Source organism: Toxotes jaculatrix, chromosome 3, assembly GCF_017976425.1.
Source record: "Toxotes jaculatrix isolate fToxJac2 chromosome 3, fToxJac2.pri, whole genome shotgun sequence".
Lineage (NCBI taxonomy): Eukaryota > Metazoa > Chordata > Actinopteri > Toxotidae > Toxotes > Toxotes jaculatrix.
This window is the reverse complement of record NC_054396.1, coordinates 10,614,650-10,631,989: the sequence shown is the minus strand read 5'-3', so window position 1 is coordinate 10,631,989 and position 17,340 is coordinate 10,614,650. Positions and strand designations below refer to the sequence as shown.

The 17,340-nt window shown below is 40.5% G+C and overlaps 2 protein-coding genes across 2 annotated transcripts; both read right to left on the bottom strand.

Annotated features, from left to right (window-relative positions):
• Positions 1-1,743: 1,743 nt before the first annotated feature.
• LOC121178637 (rac GTPase-activating protein 1-like) lies at positions 1,744-9,409 on the bottom strand. The gene is made up of 17 exons (XM_041032883.1): positions 9,271-9,409; positions 8,729-8,828; positions 7,980-8,182; positions 7,603-7,757; positions 7,295-7,364; positions 7,094-7,147; positions 6,814-6,891; positions 6,553-6,670; positions 6,235-6,377; positions 5,946-6,110; positions 5,752-5,847; positions 5,411-5,609; positions 4,939-5,044; positions 4,662-4,794; positions 4,368-4,476; positions 4,038-4,146; positions 1,744-3,269 (listed from the first exon to the last, which is right to left on the bottom strand). The coding sequence occupies exons 2-17, from the start codon at positions 8,811-8,813 to the stop codon at positions 3,194-3,196; spliced, it is 1,899 nt and encodes a 632-aa protein (XP_040888817.1). The 5' UTR covers positions 8,814-8,828; positions 9,271-9,409; the 3' UTR covers positions 1,744-3,193.
• Positions 9,410-13,408: 3,999 nt separating this feature from the next.
• LOC121179671 (major intrinsically disordered Notch2-binding receptor 1-like) lies at positions 13,409-16,502 on the bottom strand. The gene is made up of 3 exons (XM_041034622.1): positions 14,505-16,502; positions 13,816-14,034; positions 13,409-13,603 (listed from the first exon to the last, which is right to left on the bottom strand). Exons 1-3 carry the CDS (start codon positions 16,500-16,502, stop codon positions 13,409-13,411), a joined length of 2,412 nt encoding a protein of 803 aa, XP_040890556.1.
• Positions 16,503-17,340: the final 838 nt, after the last annotated feature.

The following is a 17,340-nucleotide window of genomic DNA, read 5'->3' as shown; positions in this document are numbered from 1 at the left end:
AGTGTTAGGAACAAATCTGGAGGGCCACTTTTCAAGCACATGCTTAGCCTGCTAACGATGCAGCATGTCTGCCCTGGTCGTCATGTTTGTAAATTTGCAGCATTACACTTTCGTTCCCTAAACCTCACTAGCGGTTCCTTTTTCCTCTGCCCATTTGTATGTGATTTGAAAAGCAAATCTGCATGATGCCTGGCCTGATCCACCAGCAAATCTTGCAAACTAGTGAGCAGGTTCTGCAACACAGAAATGCCCTCCAGCAAACGACAAAACATGTACAACAGGGTGTTTTATGTTACAAATGTACATAGACAAGTAGTCAAACGGGACATGCTGAAACTGTTTGTCCAGTGGTTAACGTGGCTTTTTACGTTAACAAATGTATTGATTAGCTACATGATCAGATGGGTGGGTTTGACTGGCAGTTATTGAGTTGACATCTCTGAGGTGCTGACATTATTGGCCCTGAGTGTCTGCCCTGCATGGCAGACACCTGCTACATGCTGCACAGCAAGAGCTAGACACATATAGATCTTATTTTCAATCAGTCAATACCAGCAATAACTAAACCTTATGAATCAAATGATGTATTGATTGTATTCAGCTTCCAGAAATGGTAGTAGTACTGTTGTTTCCTTTGGTATCACTGCCTGCAGTTCACTGTATAAATAGAGGAATTAAATAGTGCTGTTGTTGTTGTTGTGTTTACCAGCTTACATTGTAATTTATTTAAGAGCTCTTAATTGGACTAGTTACTCATTTGGCCCTCTTTGGTCCCACAGCAGAGTGGAGCTCTATCACTGCACACTGGGGCATGCTGGAATATGGAGCTACAGAGACACACTGTACACAGCCAGCTGTTTGATGTCTGCAGCCGCCGAGCGTGTGCTGCACCGTACAGCATAAACACACACACAATCCCCCGGTGAGAGGGACAGATCGACACACAGGAGACCTTATTTCAGGCTAATGAACTATTAATGTTGATTTGAAATTCAAATATTTTTGGAGGGTCTCCTCTGCAGTCTTTCATGGCACGAGACAGCGAGAAAGAAAGGAAACGAACAAGAACAAACTAATTTGGATGAACTCTGCGCACCATATTTTCATGACTGCCCCAAAACAGCTGGGCTTAGATCTCAAAGGGCCTAATGTGTTGCTGAAACTCTGTATTGAATGAGGCCATATAAAATGTATGTCAATGGGTTCAGCCTGAGCTTAGCTCTTTCTCCACAGAAACTGTTAATGGAATAACTATAAGATGTATAAATGATCCCTGCTTTAATTCATAATAATGTTGGACCTCATCGCCTGCCCACTCAGCCCAATAGATTATGGAAAGAGCTGTAATGACTATTGGAACAATGAGCCAAATTGCATTATCATTCCGTGCCATGTCGGCTTTGGAATAACTGGCGTGCTTTTCCTCTTTCACTGAAGATCTTGAATAATAATGGCCAATATTCAATTTAGACCAGGAAAATGAAGATGAAAAGTGTTAAACATGAATGAACATTTTAGTCTACATGAATACAACATTAACATACTCACAGTTAATAGGGCAACACTAATCCGTATCCAGGTAAGAGGGTTTTTTTTTTCTTTTTAAGGTTGAATTGGTGGTAACAAAACCCACACATCCTATGCATTTGCTTCACATGCTCTAGGGACTCATTTCAGCAGGGTTCCTCACTCCACATGCCCACCTCATGCATGAACAACACCCACCAAGACAAAAGAACCAGTCTTTTGATGTTTTATTTTTAGCTCAACTATGGATTTGATCTTATTTGAGCTAAGAAAAAGGAATGAACATTAACATTCAGTCCACGAGATCTTTAAAGTGAAAGTAACTTCATCAGACAATATTTCATTAGAGACACAGAATCATATGATGGTATAAATGTATAAAGAATGGATAATAATACATATAAAACAAAGCAATGTTAAAGGTGTAGAACAACCTCAAACTATGCATATTTCCTACTGGCAAGCAAAACACAGCTAGATCTGGTTTTAACGAGAAAATACTGTCAGTGTGCACATTCCCCCCAAAATAACAAGTACTTGTACCATGCTAAAATCTGGAGTTTGTAATAATGACAGTGAGAGCAGCAGAGGGAAGACTTTTTCTCAGAGACACTGAGGGTCACTTCTTATGCATTACTGGCGATGTAACTGTACAAGAACGCTACTGTGGATACAAACACTTAAAACAGTAACTGTGCACGCAAATCGGTTTTCACATTCATAAATTAAGGAAGCTCCAGATTTTATTTTGTGACGACCACAGATGTGAGTCTCAGATCTCTGGTTTGGGAGAGAAGAAACACTGACCTAAGAGCCCTAGGTTATAGATATAACTTACAGCACTTCTAATGATCTGCTGATAATAAAAGAAGTGTCAGTAACTCTGACTGGTTATGTGCATAATAAACAGTAGATTGGTAAAGGTCTGCATATCAAAAGTGGTGCAAGAGCAGCCTCTAGTGGTGTGTATTTTCAGGTCGAAAATATATTACAGGCATACAGTGCAAAAAGCAACATAATTCCCCATTCAGTATCAGTGTTTACATTGCAATATTGTTAAGGCAAATAAGTCACGAGTGTTACATGTAATACCAAACAATCAACATACATATAAAACAAAGAGTTAAAGCAGGAAACCAATGTCAGTTTAGAAAACAATAACAAAGCAACCAAAGCCAAAAGACAAAGAGACACTGGCCAATAATACGACTTCTTTTCTCTTTGTCCAGTCCAGCTGTGTATCTCATGTGTGCTTGTGCATCTTTGTCGCTGTGGTTACAACCACAGGCTAACATATGGGCAAACACCAATGACTACATAGCTTAGGAACATCAATGCCAAGTGTTAATAGAAAATTATGAGCCTTGGATTGCTTTAGAATGGCTGGTTATACCTGGTTGAGAGTTAAACCTCTAACAATCACATAAGCGTGACCACAGCTTTGGTCGATACTAAATCAAAGTTATTAAAGACATTAAAAACAAACACTCTTCAAAGAAAAAAACTGGCTAGAAAGTCTTGGTTAGAACACTTGAATAAAAAAAAATTCAGTAATAAAAAATTGCACAGTAGTTTTCCCACATGATTATGTGAATATATATATTTGGTTATTGCAGTAAGTAAACCCAAAGTACAACATGGATTAACTTTTTGTTTTCCTCCTTCATTACTTCAGCTGTGGAGAAGCAAAGAAGTTGCCCTGACGGTTAGAGGCAGCCGTTGCTTTGCTCTTGCTCCCAAATCTGAGGATAGGGAGGATAGGGGGGTTGGGGCAGAAAGTAATATTTTTAATTTATTAATTGTAAGTGTAATTTTTCTTTGTAAAATTAATTGTAAAAGGAAAAAAACACAGAAGATACTAAAAATATTAATGATGGCTCAGTTCCACTCAAGTGTCCCAGAGTGCAGTGACACTGTGAGAGTAAGGCAGCATGAACAATATCAGGACTCTAAATGGAACTCAGCCATCTTTATTTTTATTATTTACACCTGTGCTTTTTGTACATGTCAAAATGTGTTCTGTGAAAAAGGCCTCTTGTGAATAAAATTACCATTATAATTTCCATTAAATTTCTCTGCACAATACACACAAACACAAATAATCTATGTTAATTTTAACTAAAATCATAATTTCAACATGCACACGGGAGTTAAATTTATATCATAATCCCCTTTAGAAATGAAAAACTATAAATAAGCTGTGAGAGAAATGTGATTTTTTTTTTCTCAAAGGATAATACAGTATCAAGTTTCTTTGTGCCTCAGAAAATACTACTGATCTGTATTGTCCAATTTTGGAGTTAGCTATCCAAGAGAACTTTATCCAAGATTAACAAATCAATCCTCATCTTGCTCTCAAAGAAAAAAAGAGTAGCTGAAAGAGAATTTACATGATAATTTTCATATGGCTAATATAATCCTGGAGAAAGCTAAGTGACATATGAAGAATGAAGACCTGCTTTGTTTCCATCTGGTATGTACAGAATGTGAGAGGGTAAGAGTGATCTTACATGGTGGTGCTGGAGAGGGTCTGCATCATGCGCTGGGACAGCGAGCTTGAGGAAGGTGTTTTAGCCATCATCTGGTGCTCTGGAGTGGTCACTGGCCCCAATATGCTCACTGAATATAAATTAAAGATCAGTACAGGTAATTCTGTTATCTATAAATCAAAGCGCCCGCATACAAGAGGCACAAAAATGAGAAAAAAGTGGTTTTAATCTCTCCTTTATCACGTCTTTATGAAGATGAACAGTCTTGCTAAAATAGATTTGAACACATTGTCTTAGTAGTACTTTACTACTTGCATTATGATTATTTTAGTGCAGCTTTCAACGATTTACCTTTGTGGTCTGGAGTATTAAACTGGTGAGCACTGTCCATGGCTGGATTCTCAGGAAAGGCAAACTGGCTCCAGTAGCTCGCTGGAATATGGAGCAAGCGCTCCACCACCTGGAGAGAACCATCATGATCTTTAGTAAAAACCACAGAACAAAAACGTTGTTCTCAAAGTGAATAAAGGCACACACACAAGCATGAACACTTGATACTGACAGATTATGTGCTTTACAAGCACTAGACTAAGGCTCTGGACCTATATAATCATAGCCCTTATCCTTCACTCTCGTTCACCTTACCCTCGGTTGTCGATTTGTGTCATGCAAAATTGTCATAGGGTCAGGATCAGGAACAGCATGACCCACAAGGGTTGGGCCAAAAACCCTGGCCAGGTTGTTCACATCCATTTTGGTATCCACGCTTTCAGACACCCTGGGGAAAGAAAAGAGCAGAAAATGAAATTTCACACAGTGTTTTCAACACTGCAAGCTAAACTGCACAGCAGAGAGGCAGGAGGTTACAAAATACTTGATTCTGGATAAAACAACACCCATTTTGAAATGTAAGGAAATTTACTTTTGCAGATGAATCATCAGGCAGGCCAGAGTGTCTCGGTTGGGTTGAGGCAGCTCACTAATGGTCTGGTACAACATGGCAAGACTGTTGCCGTCATCCTGGATTTCTACAAAAACATTAACATCAGTCATAAAACATGCCTGTATATGGCCGATCCCTCTATTCAGAATTGGTCCTTTAAATCACTGAATTTAAATATTTGTTCTTAAAAGAATGACAATACAAAAACACTTAGACAAATAAAGCACATTGCAGATACAGCTCCACTGTAAATCCCCTTTCACGCTGGACAAAAAAACAAGTAACACCCGTTAACATTTAGCATTTGTCTCCAGTGGGAAAAGGTACAATCAGCAGAAACAGAAATGAAGCCTTATCACCCTATTTTAGCGGATTTACCCTTTACATTTAAAAAACCTGCATATATGCACTAATTTTGGTATAAAAAGGGTCAGAAGTCTCAGAAACTCACCAGCTGCTTCCATGAAGACTTTGTTGAGGTGGAAGGTGAGAAGTGGCTCTGGAAGGTTTCTGAAGAAGTCTTTGAGGACACCTGTAATCACATTGATGTCTTCTATTTTGCTAAGCGGAGGTAGAGTCTTTCCTCTAATCAGCTTCTCCTTCAGCTCTTTCACCAAACGCTCGTGTCCAGAGAGTCTGTACAGGCCAAGCTGCAGAAAGGAAAAGATACAAGAAACCAACTCTCGTTGTTTGTCTGACTGTGATACTGTAGCACTGCTGAATGAGATTACTTGTCTATAATAACTGCTCAAGATGGCAAGTAAACAAGGACTTTAATAAAGTCCGTCTCACCTCATGTAGGCCTCTGTGTTCAATCTCCTTAATGCAGTAGAGAACCAAAGCGGGTATCTTTGGGGAGGTGACTGGAGCAAAGTCGGCCAGGGTGGCCTAGACACAGAACACAATCGGTTCTTATCTTAAGTAACATGAGAGTAAAAGAAAAATATGGAGTGGAAATGTGTTATAAAGCAATGAGAAAAATGTACCTCTGTGTTTTTGATTGGAGTGCTAACAGCTGTGGGATTACAGGGCAGGGGACAGCGGTCACGACACTCTGGATGGGTCACAACCCTGCAATCCTGGCAGCGGAGGTACATCTTGCCAAACTTTGTTCTTCTTCCACATGGTACACAGAATTCAGACTTGATCACCTTAGTGAGAGAGGGAACAGAGAGATATTACACTTGAAGATGGTGAACCAGCTGGTAGTGCTGAAGAAGGCAGATATAGAGTCTAAATCACTTAACTTTAACAACAATAGGTAGTCAGTCTTACTGTTTTGGGGATGAAGTGGTGCTTCTTTCCTCCCCCATTAACTTTGGGGGTTCGAGCTGGGAAATCTGAGACAGGTGTGCTGGGAGCCTCACTGGCAGTCTCAGATTGGTCAGTAGTGGTTGTATCACCCCACCCTGGAGCAACTGCAGACACAATCACAGATCAGTCAAATCCCAAAGCCAGTGGAAAAAAAAATTAAACTCAAAATAAAATGAAATTGTGTGAAACTACATTGTTTTACAGTCAGAATAATTTTGTTATATTTTGTTTTCAGGTCTGCTAAACAAGATTTTTAAAAAAGATCTACAAAATTCTCACCACTTTTCTTTCTGCTGCGTGTCCAGTAAGGGACAGTTTCAATGGTGGAGACAGCCTCGACAGCACCACCATTTACAGGCACAGTGATGGTAGTTTTGGCCACGATTGACTCATTCATCTGAATCATATAAGGAGAGATGTTTAATGCTATTTTCAGCAAACTGTTGTACATTTGAGCTGGTTTAGAAAAAAAAAAAAACAGTCTCTTGGCAGCCTTTTTTCAGACACAGACTGTTAATCAGCTGCAATGTTCAGCATTACCCTATCTGATGTGCGTCCAGTAGAGCGAGGTTTCTTCACGGCCTGTGGAGGAACCTCAGAGAGTTTTCTGGAGGAACGCTGTGGATTAAAATGCAACTTTTATGTAACTTTGGATTGGCTAATGAAAAACTGTACAAGAAATAGCAAGAGAAACTTGTGCTGATGAATACAAAACATGACTGAGACAACTAAGTGCCTTTACTCCTAATGTGAAATAAATTATGAAAACTATATTATCATTAACGCAAACAAAGAAACTTTGAGTTCAGCCATCACTCACTCGTTTCTGGCGTTTCCGCAGCCTCACAGTCCTCACAACAGAGGAATTCCAATCCTACAGGAAAAGTGGATATGAAGACCATAATACTTAAAAAATCAAGTCACTATTAGCGCCCCTCACTTGAACACTGTTGTCCCACAATGTAACCCTCAAATCAGCAGTTTTACTAAAATATCTAATAAATAAAATAGGTCACTATACCAGAGAGTCGTCCGTTTGGTCATAGCTGATGTCTGACAGCAAAGAGGCTGATTCATCGATGGTAGCTAACCTGTAAAACAGATTACAGTGTAAAGCATGCATGCGTGTTGCACTATAAAGTATATAGTGTATTAATTAGCTTGCTGCAGTACAATAGCTTTAAGATAACTGAAAGCTCAAGAAAAGATCAGACATTCTGGTTAATCATTACTACACTTATTATTACTTTCTTATCAGTAGTCTCTGGGAAAAAAAAATTATAATGGTGCACCTCCAGCTGTTTCAGAGACAGATTAGGAGGGTCTGACCTTCGGCTATTGTTGAGGTTGCCTTTAGCAGACTGTGCTGCCTGAGAGTGGGCACTGAGGAAGGCCAGGGCAGAGCGCTGCTCCTCACTCAGGTGGACACTGTTGCCGTTGTTCTCTGATATCAGCAGCTCCCGGATCAGCTGTAGCTGACGTTCCTGTTACACCAACAAACCAGCAGGTGGACATGAACAGGGAAAAAGAAAAAAAGCACATAAAGTGATCTATGAAGTGAGCTTTACCGAGAAAAGTGATCATTGCATTATTTCAATATTATAAATCTTGTTTCTTCTCTTTCTATATTCTTATGTAACGTATCTCATACACAATAATGAAGGTAAATGAGAGGCTGTGTAACCTATAAACACTATTGCACTTACCAGCTTTTCATAGACTGCTTCAGCCTTCTGTCGCCGGCGGATCTCTACATCCACCTGGTTGCGAGCGTGCTTTAGTTTCACTTCCAGGGCTCCCCTCTCAGTCTCTGCTTTAGCCAGCATCTCTTTACAGGAAACCAGCTCATCGCCTGCCTGCAGCCACTTCTTACGGCACTCCTCAAAGTTCACTGCCATCTGGAGGAACTCTGGATAAGAGCAGTATAAGAAAAAAATAGTTGTATTGCTGCTGTGCACCATATAGTATTTTCCCTTGTGGTGGGTATATTATATTATATATATATTAGGTCTCCAAAAACCCTTTCAAGACAGTGGCAATGATGCAAATTACCTTAAGGCACAGCACAAATACAGAGTGCTCTGCTGCAAAGTGAGCAAATGAGTAACTGAGCTTTCCTCTTTGTTAAAATGGAAATGAACTGAATTATCTGGACTTTTGACATGGAAATTTTTACTACATCCAGGCTTTGTCAGACTTAGTACAACAGAAGCTCTATACTCAGCACTGGTTCTGCCTTAATCGTCTGTGGTTAATAATTCATTGCACCAACTAACACGTTTGGATGGAAACAGAAAAAAAACGCACCCAGCTTATCACTGCTCCTAACGACAGCACCATACCACAGCAGACTGCTTTAACTATGTGCTACAAAAGCACTTAAACCCCGACGTGTTTCAGTGACAGTCTTCTCGAGAGGTGGCAAATACCAAAACAAAGTGTGGAAATAACTTACGTGGTTCAATGCCCTCATTCAGACCGTCCACCTGGGCTCTGAGACTCTGGAACTGGTTGTACAGGTTCACCACAGACGGCTCCATCGCGTCTTACTGCGGCTGGGTTAGTTAAAGCCAAACTTAAACGGATTAATAGGGAGAACATATGGATGGCAATGCTAATGTTACTTATTGTCATTTTGCTAGTGTTTTACATTGTGATTAGCACTGAATGGGCAGTAAACCCACGTTTCATCTCAAATAGGTTAGCCTGCAAATGAACGAAACTACATTATAGTACGAACAAAAAAACATTGTAACTCATTTTAATGTTACTAATGTCACTAATGTTGTTAAGTATTAGGCATAACGTTATCTCAATTGTGTTCAAACTAACTCACAGGCTTACTAAATAAATACATGTTACGCCTGTTTTAACGTTTCTGCGCCTGTGTTGAAGCTACTGGCACGCTAGCATTAGCAATAGCCTGTTCGTGATAACATGACTTAGCCTCCTATCGTTCTATCTTTACGTTGGTCAAAAGAAAAAAAACACACTTACCTGTGCAATAGTATTCCTGTGAATGTGCGGCTGACATGTAATACAACACCGTTTGATGTTAAAAGAAGAGGTTAAAGTGTTTATTCCCACTCCAGCAGCAGGAGCAGAGCCACACCTGTCTGATAAAGTTTGCACATTCTTCAGCAAAGTTCAAAATCAGCGCCGGTTTTCTTCCTCGCTGTGTGACATGGCGGAAGAGCGGGCGCTCTATCGCCCCCGCACATCCTGAGTTGTAACTGCAAGGGGTTGTGAAGTTAATTTCCTTAGGTCTCCAGAATAGCAGACTCCAAGCATCGCGCTGGAGTCACTGAGGGGGTTTAGAAGTGTCTCAGCACAATTTACTAGACTACTAATGTGTCATATGGGGAGACACATTTATTATATGACATTTATTATTACAGATGACCCCAGGAGTTTTTCAAATACAGCATAAACTGAAATTGCAATGTGTGGTTTAAACAGAAATGAATATAACATTTTATAAATTAATATGTAACTCAATCAATAAGCGGGTCAATTTAAAGAATAATTTATAGAATACTGTATAGAATTTACATCAATATGCATTCATATATATTTTTAAATGCAACCCACTGATTTGGTTAACATATTCATTTGTAAATTAACTCAGTCATCTCTCTTTGTATTATCCAGTTCATGAGCAGTTCATGGAAGGCATCCTTTATTGAATGAAACACTGATTTGATTGACATGTTCATTAAAATTTTTTTTCTCTGCATCAGTCTCTCTTTGTATTGTCCAATTCATTATCAATTAATGAACTGCTAAATAACTATTTCAAGACTCTGGAGGTTCTCCATTCATTACATTATGGATGATCTCCATAATACATTGATACATTGTCATGACCCAGTGTATTTCTTCATCTCTTGTACAGAAAGACAACATTTTAAATAGGAATCTCTTGGCTGGAGACAAAGTTTAAAGAATCCATGGAGGTCTTTGACATGATATCTGTGCTTGAAGTCACTTTCTTTGTCTTTGACTGTACCTAGTGACCTCATTGGTAGTATCAATAACGTCGATATAGAAGCTATTTTTTTGCACAATATATGAAAGGGTAGTTTTGCTTGAGGTCAATTAGGACAGTACTTGTACCTCCTGCTCTCCTTACTGTGTCTAAAAATATGCACTACAGTATTACAGTTCACTCTGTGTGAAATCATAAAATCCTTTGAAACAGTCAGTGACTGTATCCTGTTGTCGTAAGCCTGGCACATGGGATGCACACAACAGTACCATTAATCAGCTACGGATGGCATATCTGGGTGCAGCAGCAGCTCTGCTAAGCAGCATTCAATGAGGGTAACACAGACAGACATCTACCCACACCCACACCCACACACACACACACACACACACACACACACACACACACACACACACACACACACACACACACACAGTAACACACTAAATCAACTGCAAACTATTTACATTTATGTGTCCATAGCACATTAGATTTTTTAAGCAACTCAGCAATAGACTATAACTGATTTGTGTGTGTCTGTATGATTTTTTAATGCATTGGTTGTCTGACTTAGCATTACATTTGCCCCCAGAACATTGTGTGTTTGTGTGAGTGTGTGTGTGTCTTTTGAATACTGTAGGTCCATTAGATCTGATCTGAGATAATAGGATCTGTCAGTCAATATGTGCGCTCTGTCTTTATCAATTATTCATCTCTGTATGTACATTTCCTCCAGTCACGGATCATTTAACTGCCAGAATTCTCTTTTTACACCCATCACTGTTTGCCCTTTCTTAAACTGAGTGGACTATTACTGCTGTCTGCAAGTATAATCAAGCAAGCACTTTACCAAAAGAAAAATGGGAAATATACAGAGCAGTTCCTTTCACAAGACCTTTTTTCATTCACCATAATGTTTTAAGTGCATGTTTATAACATAGTACAATTAGTTCTTAATTTATTATTTATCAGATCAGACAAAATACTGTAAAAGGCATGTTACAACTTTGTTGAGTTTATTCAGACAGGCAACATAGGTCAACATACACCCTCACAACTGTTTAAGCTTTGCACACCAGTAACTTGTACTGTAACACCTGCATGTTTTCTTTCATTTACGTGCAGTTTTAAAAGTGTTTTACCTGAATAATGAGTTCACAGATTTTCAGCTGTCTGTCTAAAAGGTGCATGGATATTGCAGCAACAAGGTCCAGATTTCAGAAATGAAAAAAAGTATCAGGAGTCTCTAATGCACAGAAGTTTCAGAGGAAGCACCTGCTGATTGTGCTGACTACAGGGTAAGTCAGTGGCACCACTGGAAGGGTAATGGATACACAAACAGCCTCATGGGGAACACTTGGCAGATATACATCTACTTAGGAGGATGCACTGAAGCAGAACACATCCTCTATACATCCTGTGCATATCTTGAACACAAAGCAAAGCAAAGTTTAAAGGTCTGAGAAAAGAAAAGGTCTGATAGGCATCAGTTCTGTGCACTCCATAAAAGGAGAAAAGTGGTTTTCCATCATTAAACAGAAACAAAACCATCCATATCTAGCAATATCGAGGGAGTGGACATAATAACATGAACACCTAAAAAACATAATGCAATCCAATTCATTAGCCCTGCAATAAACAGTAGTGTTGTAAAGCTTTTTGTCAAGTGTTGAATTCACTGGTCATTTTGAGGCTGTGGTTACTGATATGCAACCTTTTACACTGTCATACAGCTTTACCTAGAGTTCAATCAACACTCTCACAGTCTCAACAAAAAAATGAACTTTTCAAGCTTTACAAAGGTAGTATTTGTTGTGGAGGTACTGTGTTAGAATCCATTATGTTTTACAGGTGTACATATTTTGTGTCAAACCCCTGTGGATTTTATAGACTGGCACCAAACGTCGGTTGAAATAAAATGTCTCCTAGGTTAACAGGATGTTTTTACAAAATGGAATGTCACACCACTGGAAAAACTACTTTCATCATCTGTGAAAGGACGCCAGATGAATCCGTTGGTGCTCAGTGAGACTGCAGGTATGTGGAAAAGCTTTGGCCAAGTGAGTATAGTGAAAAGATAATGTATATAGGTGCACTCCAAACATCCCATCAATTGAATTACAAGAGGAATCTCCCACTTAGAGAGTGTTTACTGGAAAGGGCTCCTGCTTTCCTTCACTGCTCCAGGGCCAAAACATCATCAACAACAACATTTCTTGAAACCTGACTCTTGATAAACACTCTGCCCCACAACCCAAACCCATTCATGAGTGGATTAAACACCTCATATTTTCCAGTTTGAGAAATGGCAGGGAACTCTATAAAAATATTATTTTTATTGATTTAAGCTTGAGCAGTATATCTTGTTGCTTAAAAGAAATACAAGAACATTGAAACTAAAAGAAAATAAAAATGCTCCTGTCAACAGAATCCATTACTATTTATAAACTGTAGATGTAAAACTCTTGTGTAGTCATAAACCTATTATTTTACACAGAGGTGAAATAAGCCCCGTAGTGTTCTCAAGGGAACAGCAAAAAAAAAAAAAAAAGACAAAAAAACAAAAACAAAAGCCAGGCAGTGCTCAAGGCTAAATCCGATTCACAATGTGTTGTAACAGTGTTGTTTCTCAGAAAAGAGCAGACGAAATTAGAAAATAAAAAGAAATTGACACTTTTGCATTGGCTCAGTGTTAGTAGTTTCAACATATGCTCTCAGAGTTACTTTAGAATTATTTAAGATCTTCATCCATAATTACTTCCATTTCACAGCCACCTGAAATGATTAAGAACATAAAACATTAAATAAATGACTGTAAATAGTGGGAAAACAAATTGTTGTTCATGGTAGATTACTTACAATTTATTGTAACTGCATGAAGGAGTGACAGTGTAATTTCAAAGTAAGCTACTATTCCTCTGGTTTTTCTGAAGTCATGAATAATGGTGCTGCATGCAGAGAAGTTGAAGGAGGTGCTGTATGTTAACTGATTACTGATCCAGCTGTAGGGTCCTTATGTCACATTTTCTCATCTACTTATCTCAATGAGGATGGCGTGCAAGTTCCTTGGGTACAGCATACAGCTGGAAAATAAATAAATAAAATAAAATGAAAACAGGCAACAATGTGGGTTGTCTGTGAGGGCCTTCATGAGCCCATGGTGCAAATAGGAATGACAATGATGAGAATGATAGCCACTACGGTGGCAATGAGTGCAATCAACTTGCAGATCTTGGCCCGGCGCAGGTCAGCCTCTTTACGCCTAAGCAGAGCGTCGTAGCCTGGAGTGTAGATGTCGTCCATCCAGAACTCCATGTTGTTGGGGTTCAGAGACTCCTGGCCCTGAGGAACATGCCATAGTTTTAGAGCACATGTAAATTCATTTGAACTGACTGCAAATCACAATTTAACCTATTAAAATATTGTATTGTAAAAAAAAGAAAAAAAAAACGCTGAAAGCACAGCTGATAGATTAAAACCATTGTCTTAATATTAGAAATATTACAGGAAGCAGAGCGTAATTAAATGTTTTTAACTATTGCAACCATTCTTACCTGCAAGTCCAAAGGGGAGATTCGTGCCTCTCTGTCGTCTACTGTCCAGATGGGCCTTCCTCTCCCCTCAGCCACTCTGGTATCCATGATCTTCCCAGAGGTTAGCCCACCTGTCAGGCTGCTGTCTTTGTGGCGGAACAGGGATGAATTAAAGACTTGTTCCACCAGGTTGGTGGACTTTTGGGAGAGTAGGTTAGTGGTGCTTCCTGACTGATCTGCCTAGAAGGAAAATGGGCCAAACACATATTTTATATGTACTGTATATTCAGCAACACCTGTTTTTATCTTTAAAAGGATGTGAAAGGCAATGTCGACAATAATAATTTAACTAAATGCCGTCTCCAAACATGCATATGAATGCTATGTTTCTTTGCAGCCATGACCAAACAGTATTTACTGTAAAGGTTTAAACCAATATCCCACAAAGTGGCCTGATTAGCTTGTCAACCAACCATATAATCTCTTGTCTACCCAGCACAACACAAGGCCAGCTATAGGCCTAACACATCTTGTGGTCACACAGAATGGACACACACACAAAGCACATACTGTACTTTTGCCTTCATCCTGGGTTACAGTTGAATCTCTTTAAGAACTGACGCTCATATGATGAGAAACTCATCTCTCATCTAAGTTATTTCTTCTTGTATCAAGGAAAATACAGAATAAAACGTACACAGTAGAATTACCTGTCCCATTTTTCCATGTGAGGCTTTTCCATCTTTGCTTTTCGAGAATGACACTGTCCAGTCTCTTGCAGAGTTAGAAACATTCAGCTGTTTGGAATCAGAGACACTTTTCTCTTCAGGCTGCGTTCTGGAGGCACGCCGAGATGATGCATCCTTCTTCCCTTCTTTGCTCCCCTTAGAATCAGGCTGACCTTTGCTGCTTTCTGTTTGCTCCCCAGGAGTGTTCCATCGGCTCCAGTCCAGACTACTAGTGCTGGTCCCTGGAAACAGATGCCCAGACACAGACAGAGGTTGAGGCTCTGATGATTCAGAAGGAGTTACAGGGTGGCTCATAAAGGAGGAGACACCGCTGAGAGGCTCCAGCCATCGCCCACTGCTACCTTGTCCACCGCCCGGGATAGGCTGCTGAATTTTTTCATCCAGCCGCTGCAGAGCGGACAGCACCTGGGAAATCTCAGACTTTACATCATTCAGTGACTCCAGTTGTCTTTCAATTTGGCTCATGCGGAGCAGCAGCTTACAGACACTGGCCTTCAACCCATCATCACTGCTTTCCAAAGAGTGGAAAAGCCGTTGGAGTTGACCTAGGCGGCCACGTCTGGCCTCAGGGGTGTCCTGGTTAATGGCCCCTGTTCCATCATTGGGGTGCAGCACTCCTGTGGAACCACACATGCTTATGTCGTCTAAGAAACGAAAGATGGCACTGATGTCATCCTCTCCGAATTCAGGGTCATCCAATGAGGTCATAAAAGAGAGGCGATCAGCGTGGACTAGGCTACGGAGGCGCCGGGGGTCTGGTGGGTCTGTCTGAGTTCCCTGAGCCTTAACGCCATCACCTCCACTTGGCAGTCCACTATCCCCACTATCACCTCCCGAGGACCCCAATTTGCTGATAGCAGGCGTTGATCGTCTTGGAAGTTGTCCCACTTGTGATTCTATCCCTATCCCAACGCTGCTCACACTTATCCGGTCTTCTAGACTGTGACTCTTGTTGCCCCAGATGGGCTTCCTGGGAAGTTGGAGGTGTTGTGGGGACCAGTCTGGGACTGAACCGGGTCCGAAATAAGTTGAGTCCTGCAGGTCATCGAGGCTTTCATGTTTAGCCCGCTGCTCTGGTGACTGATGGACTGTTGTCGGTGATGGGTAAGGATTTGGGATCATTTCAAAGCTGTGATTGTCAAAACCTTTTTTGCCCTTGTTGGGACTAGGAGACTCACTGCTGACGGTCACCTGGGGTATTAGAGGCGGCTGGTTATGAAAGTCCTTCCTAAAGATGTTTCTCTTCTGGTCAACAGACGATCCTTGCTCAGCTTCAAACACCTCCACAGGCGCAGAATCTCCACTAGACTCACTGTCCGTCTCCAAAGGCAGGTATATGTTCTTCATGACCTCGTTGGGGATTTGGCTGCTAGGGTACAGGAGTGTTGTGTGAGGCAAGTCGAAAGACACAGCCCTTGTCCTGATTGGAGGGGAGGACACAAGTGAGATGGGATCAGGGGGAAGACTTGCTCGCTTGCGGGCAGAGTAATTAGATCTCGGAAAGAGCAAGTGCTGGTCGATAGGCCTACCACCAGAATCAGAGTGGGAGCGTGTTCTTTCTTGACCAGATATGTTCAGCCGGTAGATTCCAGGGAGACTGGGGCCTGGGGACTGATCGACAGGGAGGACTGTCTGGGCTCTCATTGGCTGACTATCATCAAGGGCCCCACCCGTCATCTGAATGAGATTGAAGATAGTTACAATGTCAGCAGCGACACCTATGGGTGATAGCCCCTGGCCTCTGGTGGAAACTCTGTCTCTGAAGAGAGTGGCTGGGAAACAGGGGTCCCGGCTGGCAGCAGCAAACAGCAAACTCCTGAGCTCAATGAGGTGTTCTAGGTCAAAGCGGGTGCTGACCATGCGACAAAGGTCCTGGAACGTCAGCCATTGGCGCATATTGGAAAGTTCCTCCAGGATCCCCAGAAGGACCCCGGGGTATTCCTGCTGTAGGTTAGCCATGGCTGCTCACCTGAGGGAAAACAAGGCAGTTAGTAGGGAAAACAACTTTATTTGTAAAGTAACTTTCAAATACAAAACAACCCAATGTGCTTTACATTACAATCTTTAAGACAAGATGTAAAAGTGACATAAGGTATGAATAAAAAGACACAAACATGATTACAGGTAGAATTAAAGTCTCATATCTAATCTGATAAGTGCTAGTAAATCCCAAACACTTGATGCAAATGAAAGTTTTCTTTCATTTGAAATTTCTTTCATGAAAGAAATCTTTCTCTGGGAAAGGAAACAGATCTTCTCTCAGCAAATAAAACAATAATGTACTAATAGTTTGAAGTATGTTGTACAGTTATGTATGTTAGTGAGAATAACAAATAGTAACAAAGCATTACTTAGATACCATTATGTACTGCTGTGTGTTTTTATTTTTTTTCTAAAAGATTATTATAGAGCATAATCACGGCTACCATTATCGTTATAGTAATTAATCAATTATAGAAAAAAATACACCAAACGTTTTACATTGTTTCATTAGTTGCAATATCAACAGTGTTTCAGATTAGATGCTGTTTCACTGCAGGTCGAAAATGTGTGACAGTCAAAGTATTTGGTTTTTAGTTCGAGTGGAAAAAGGCCTTTGAGTGATAATTTGCAAAGCGACCTTATTTTTGGCCCTAAAATAACCGATCATCTGATCCGATGACGCCGTCACACTGCGCGCATCTTCACCTCACTGGACATTTTTAATCCTCTCATTTCTATTAACAGCTTCAGGCCACACTCGCCACTTTACTGGGCAAATGCGGGACGTATCGACGAAAATACTCACACTCCTTAA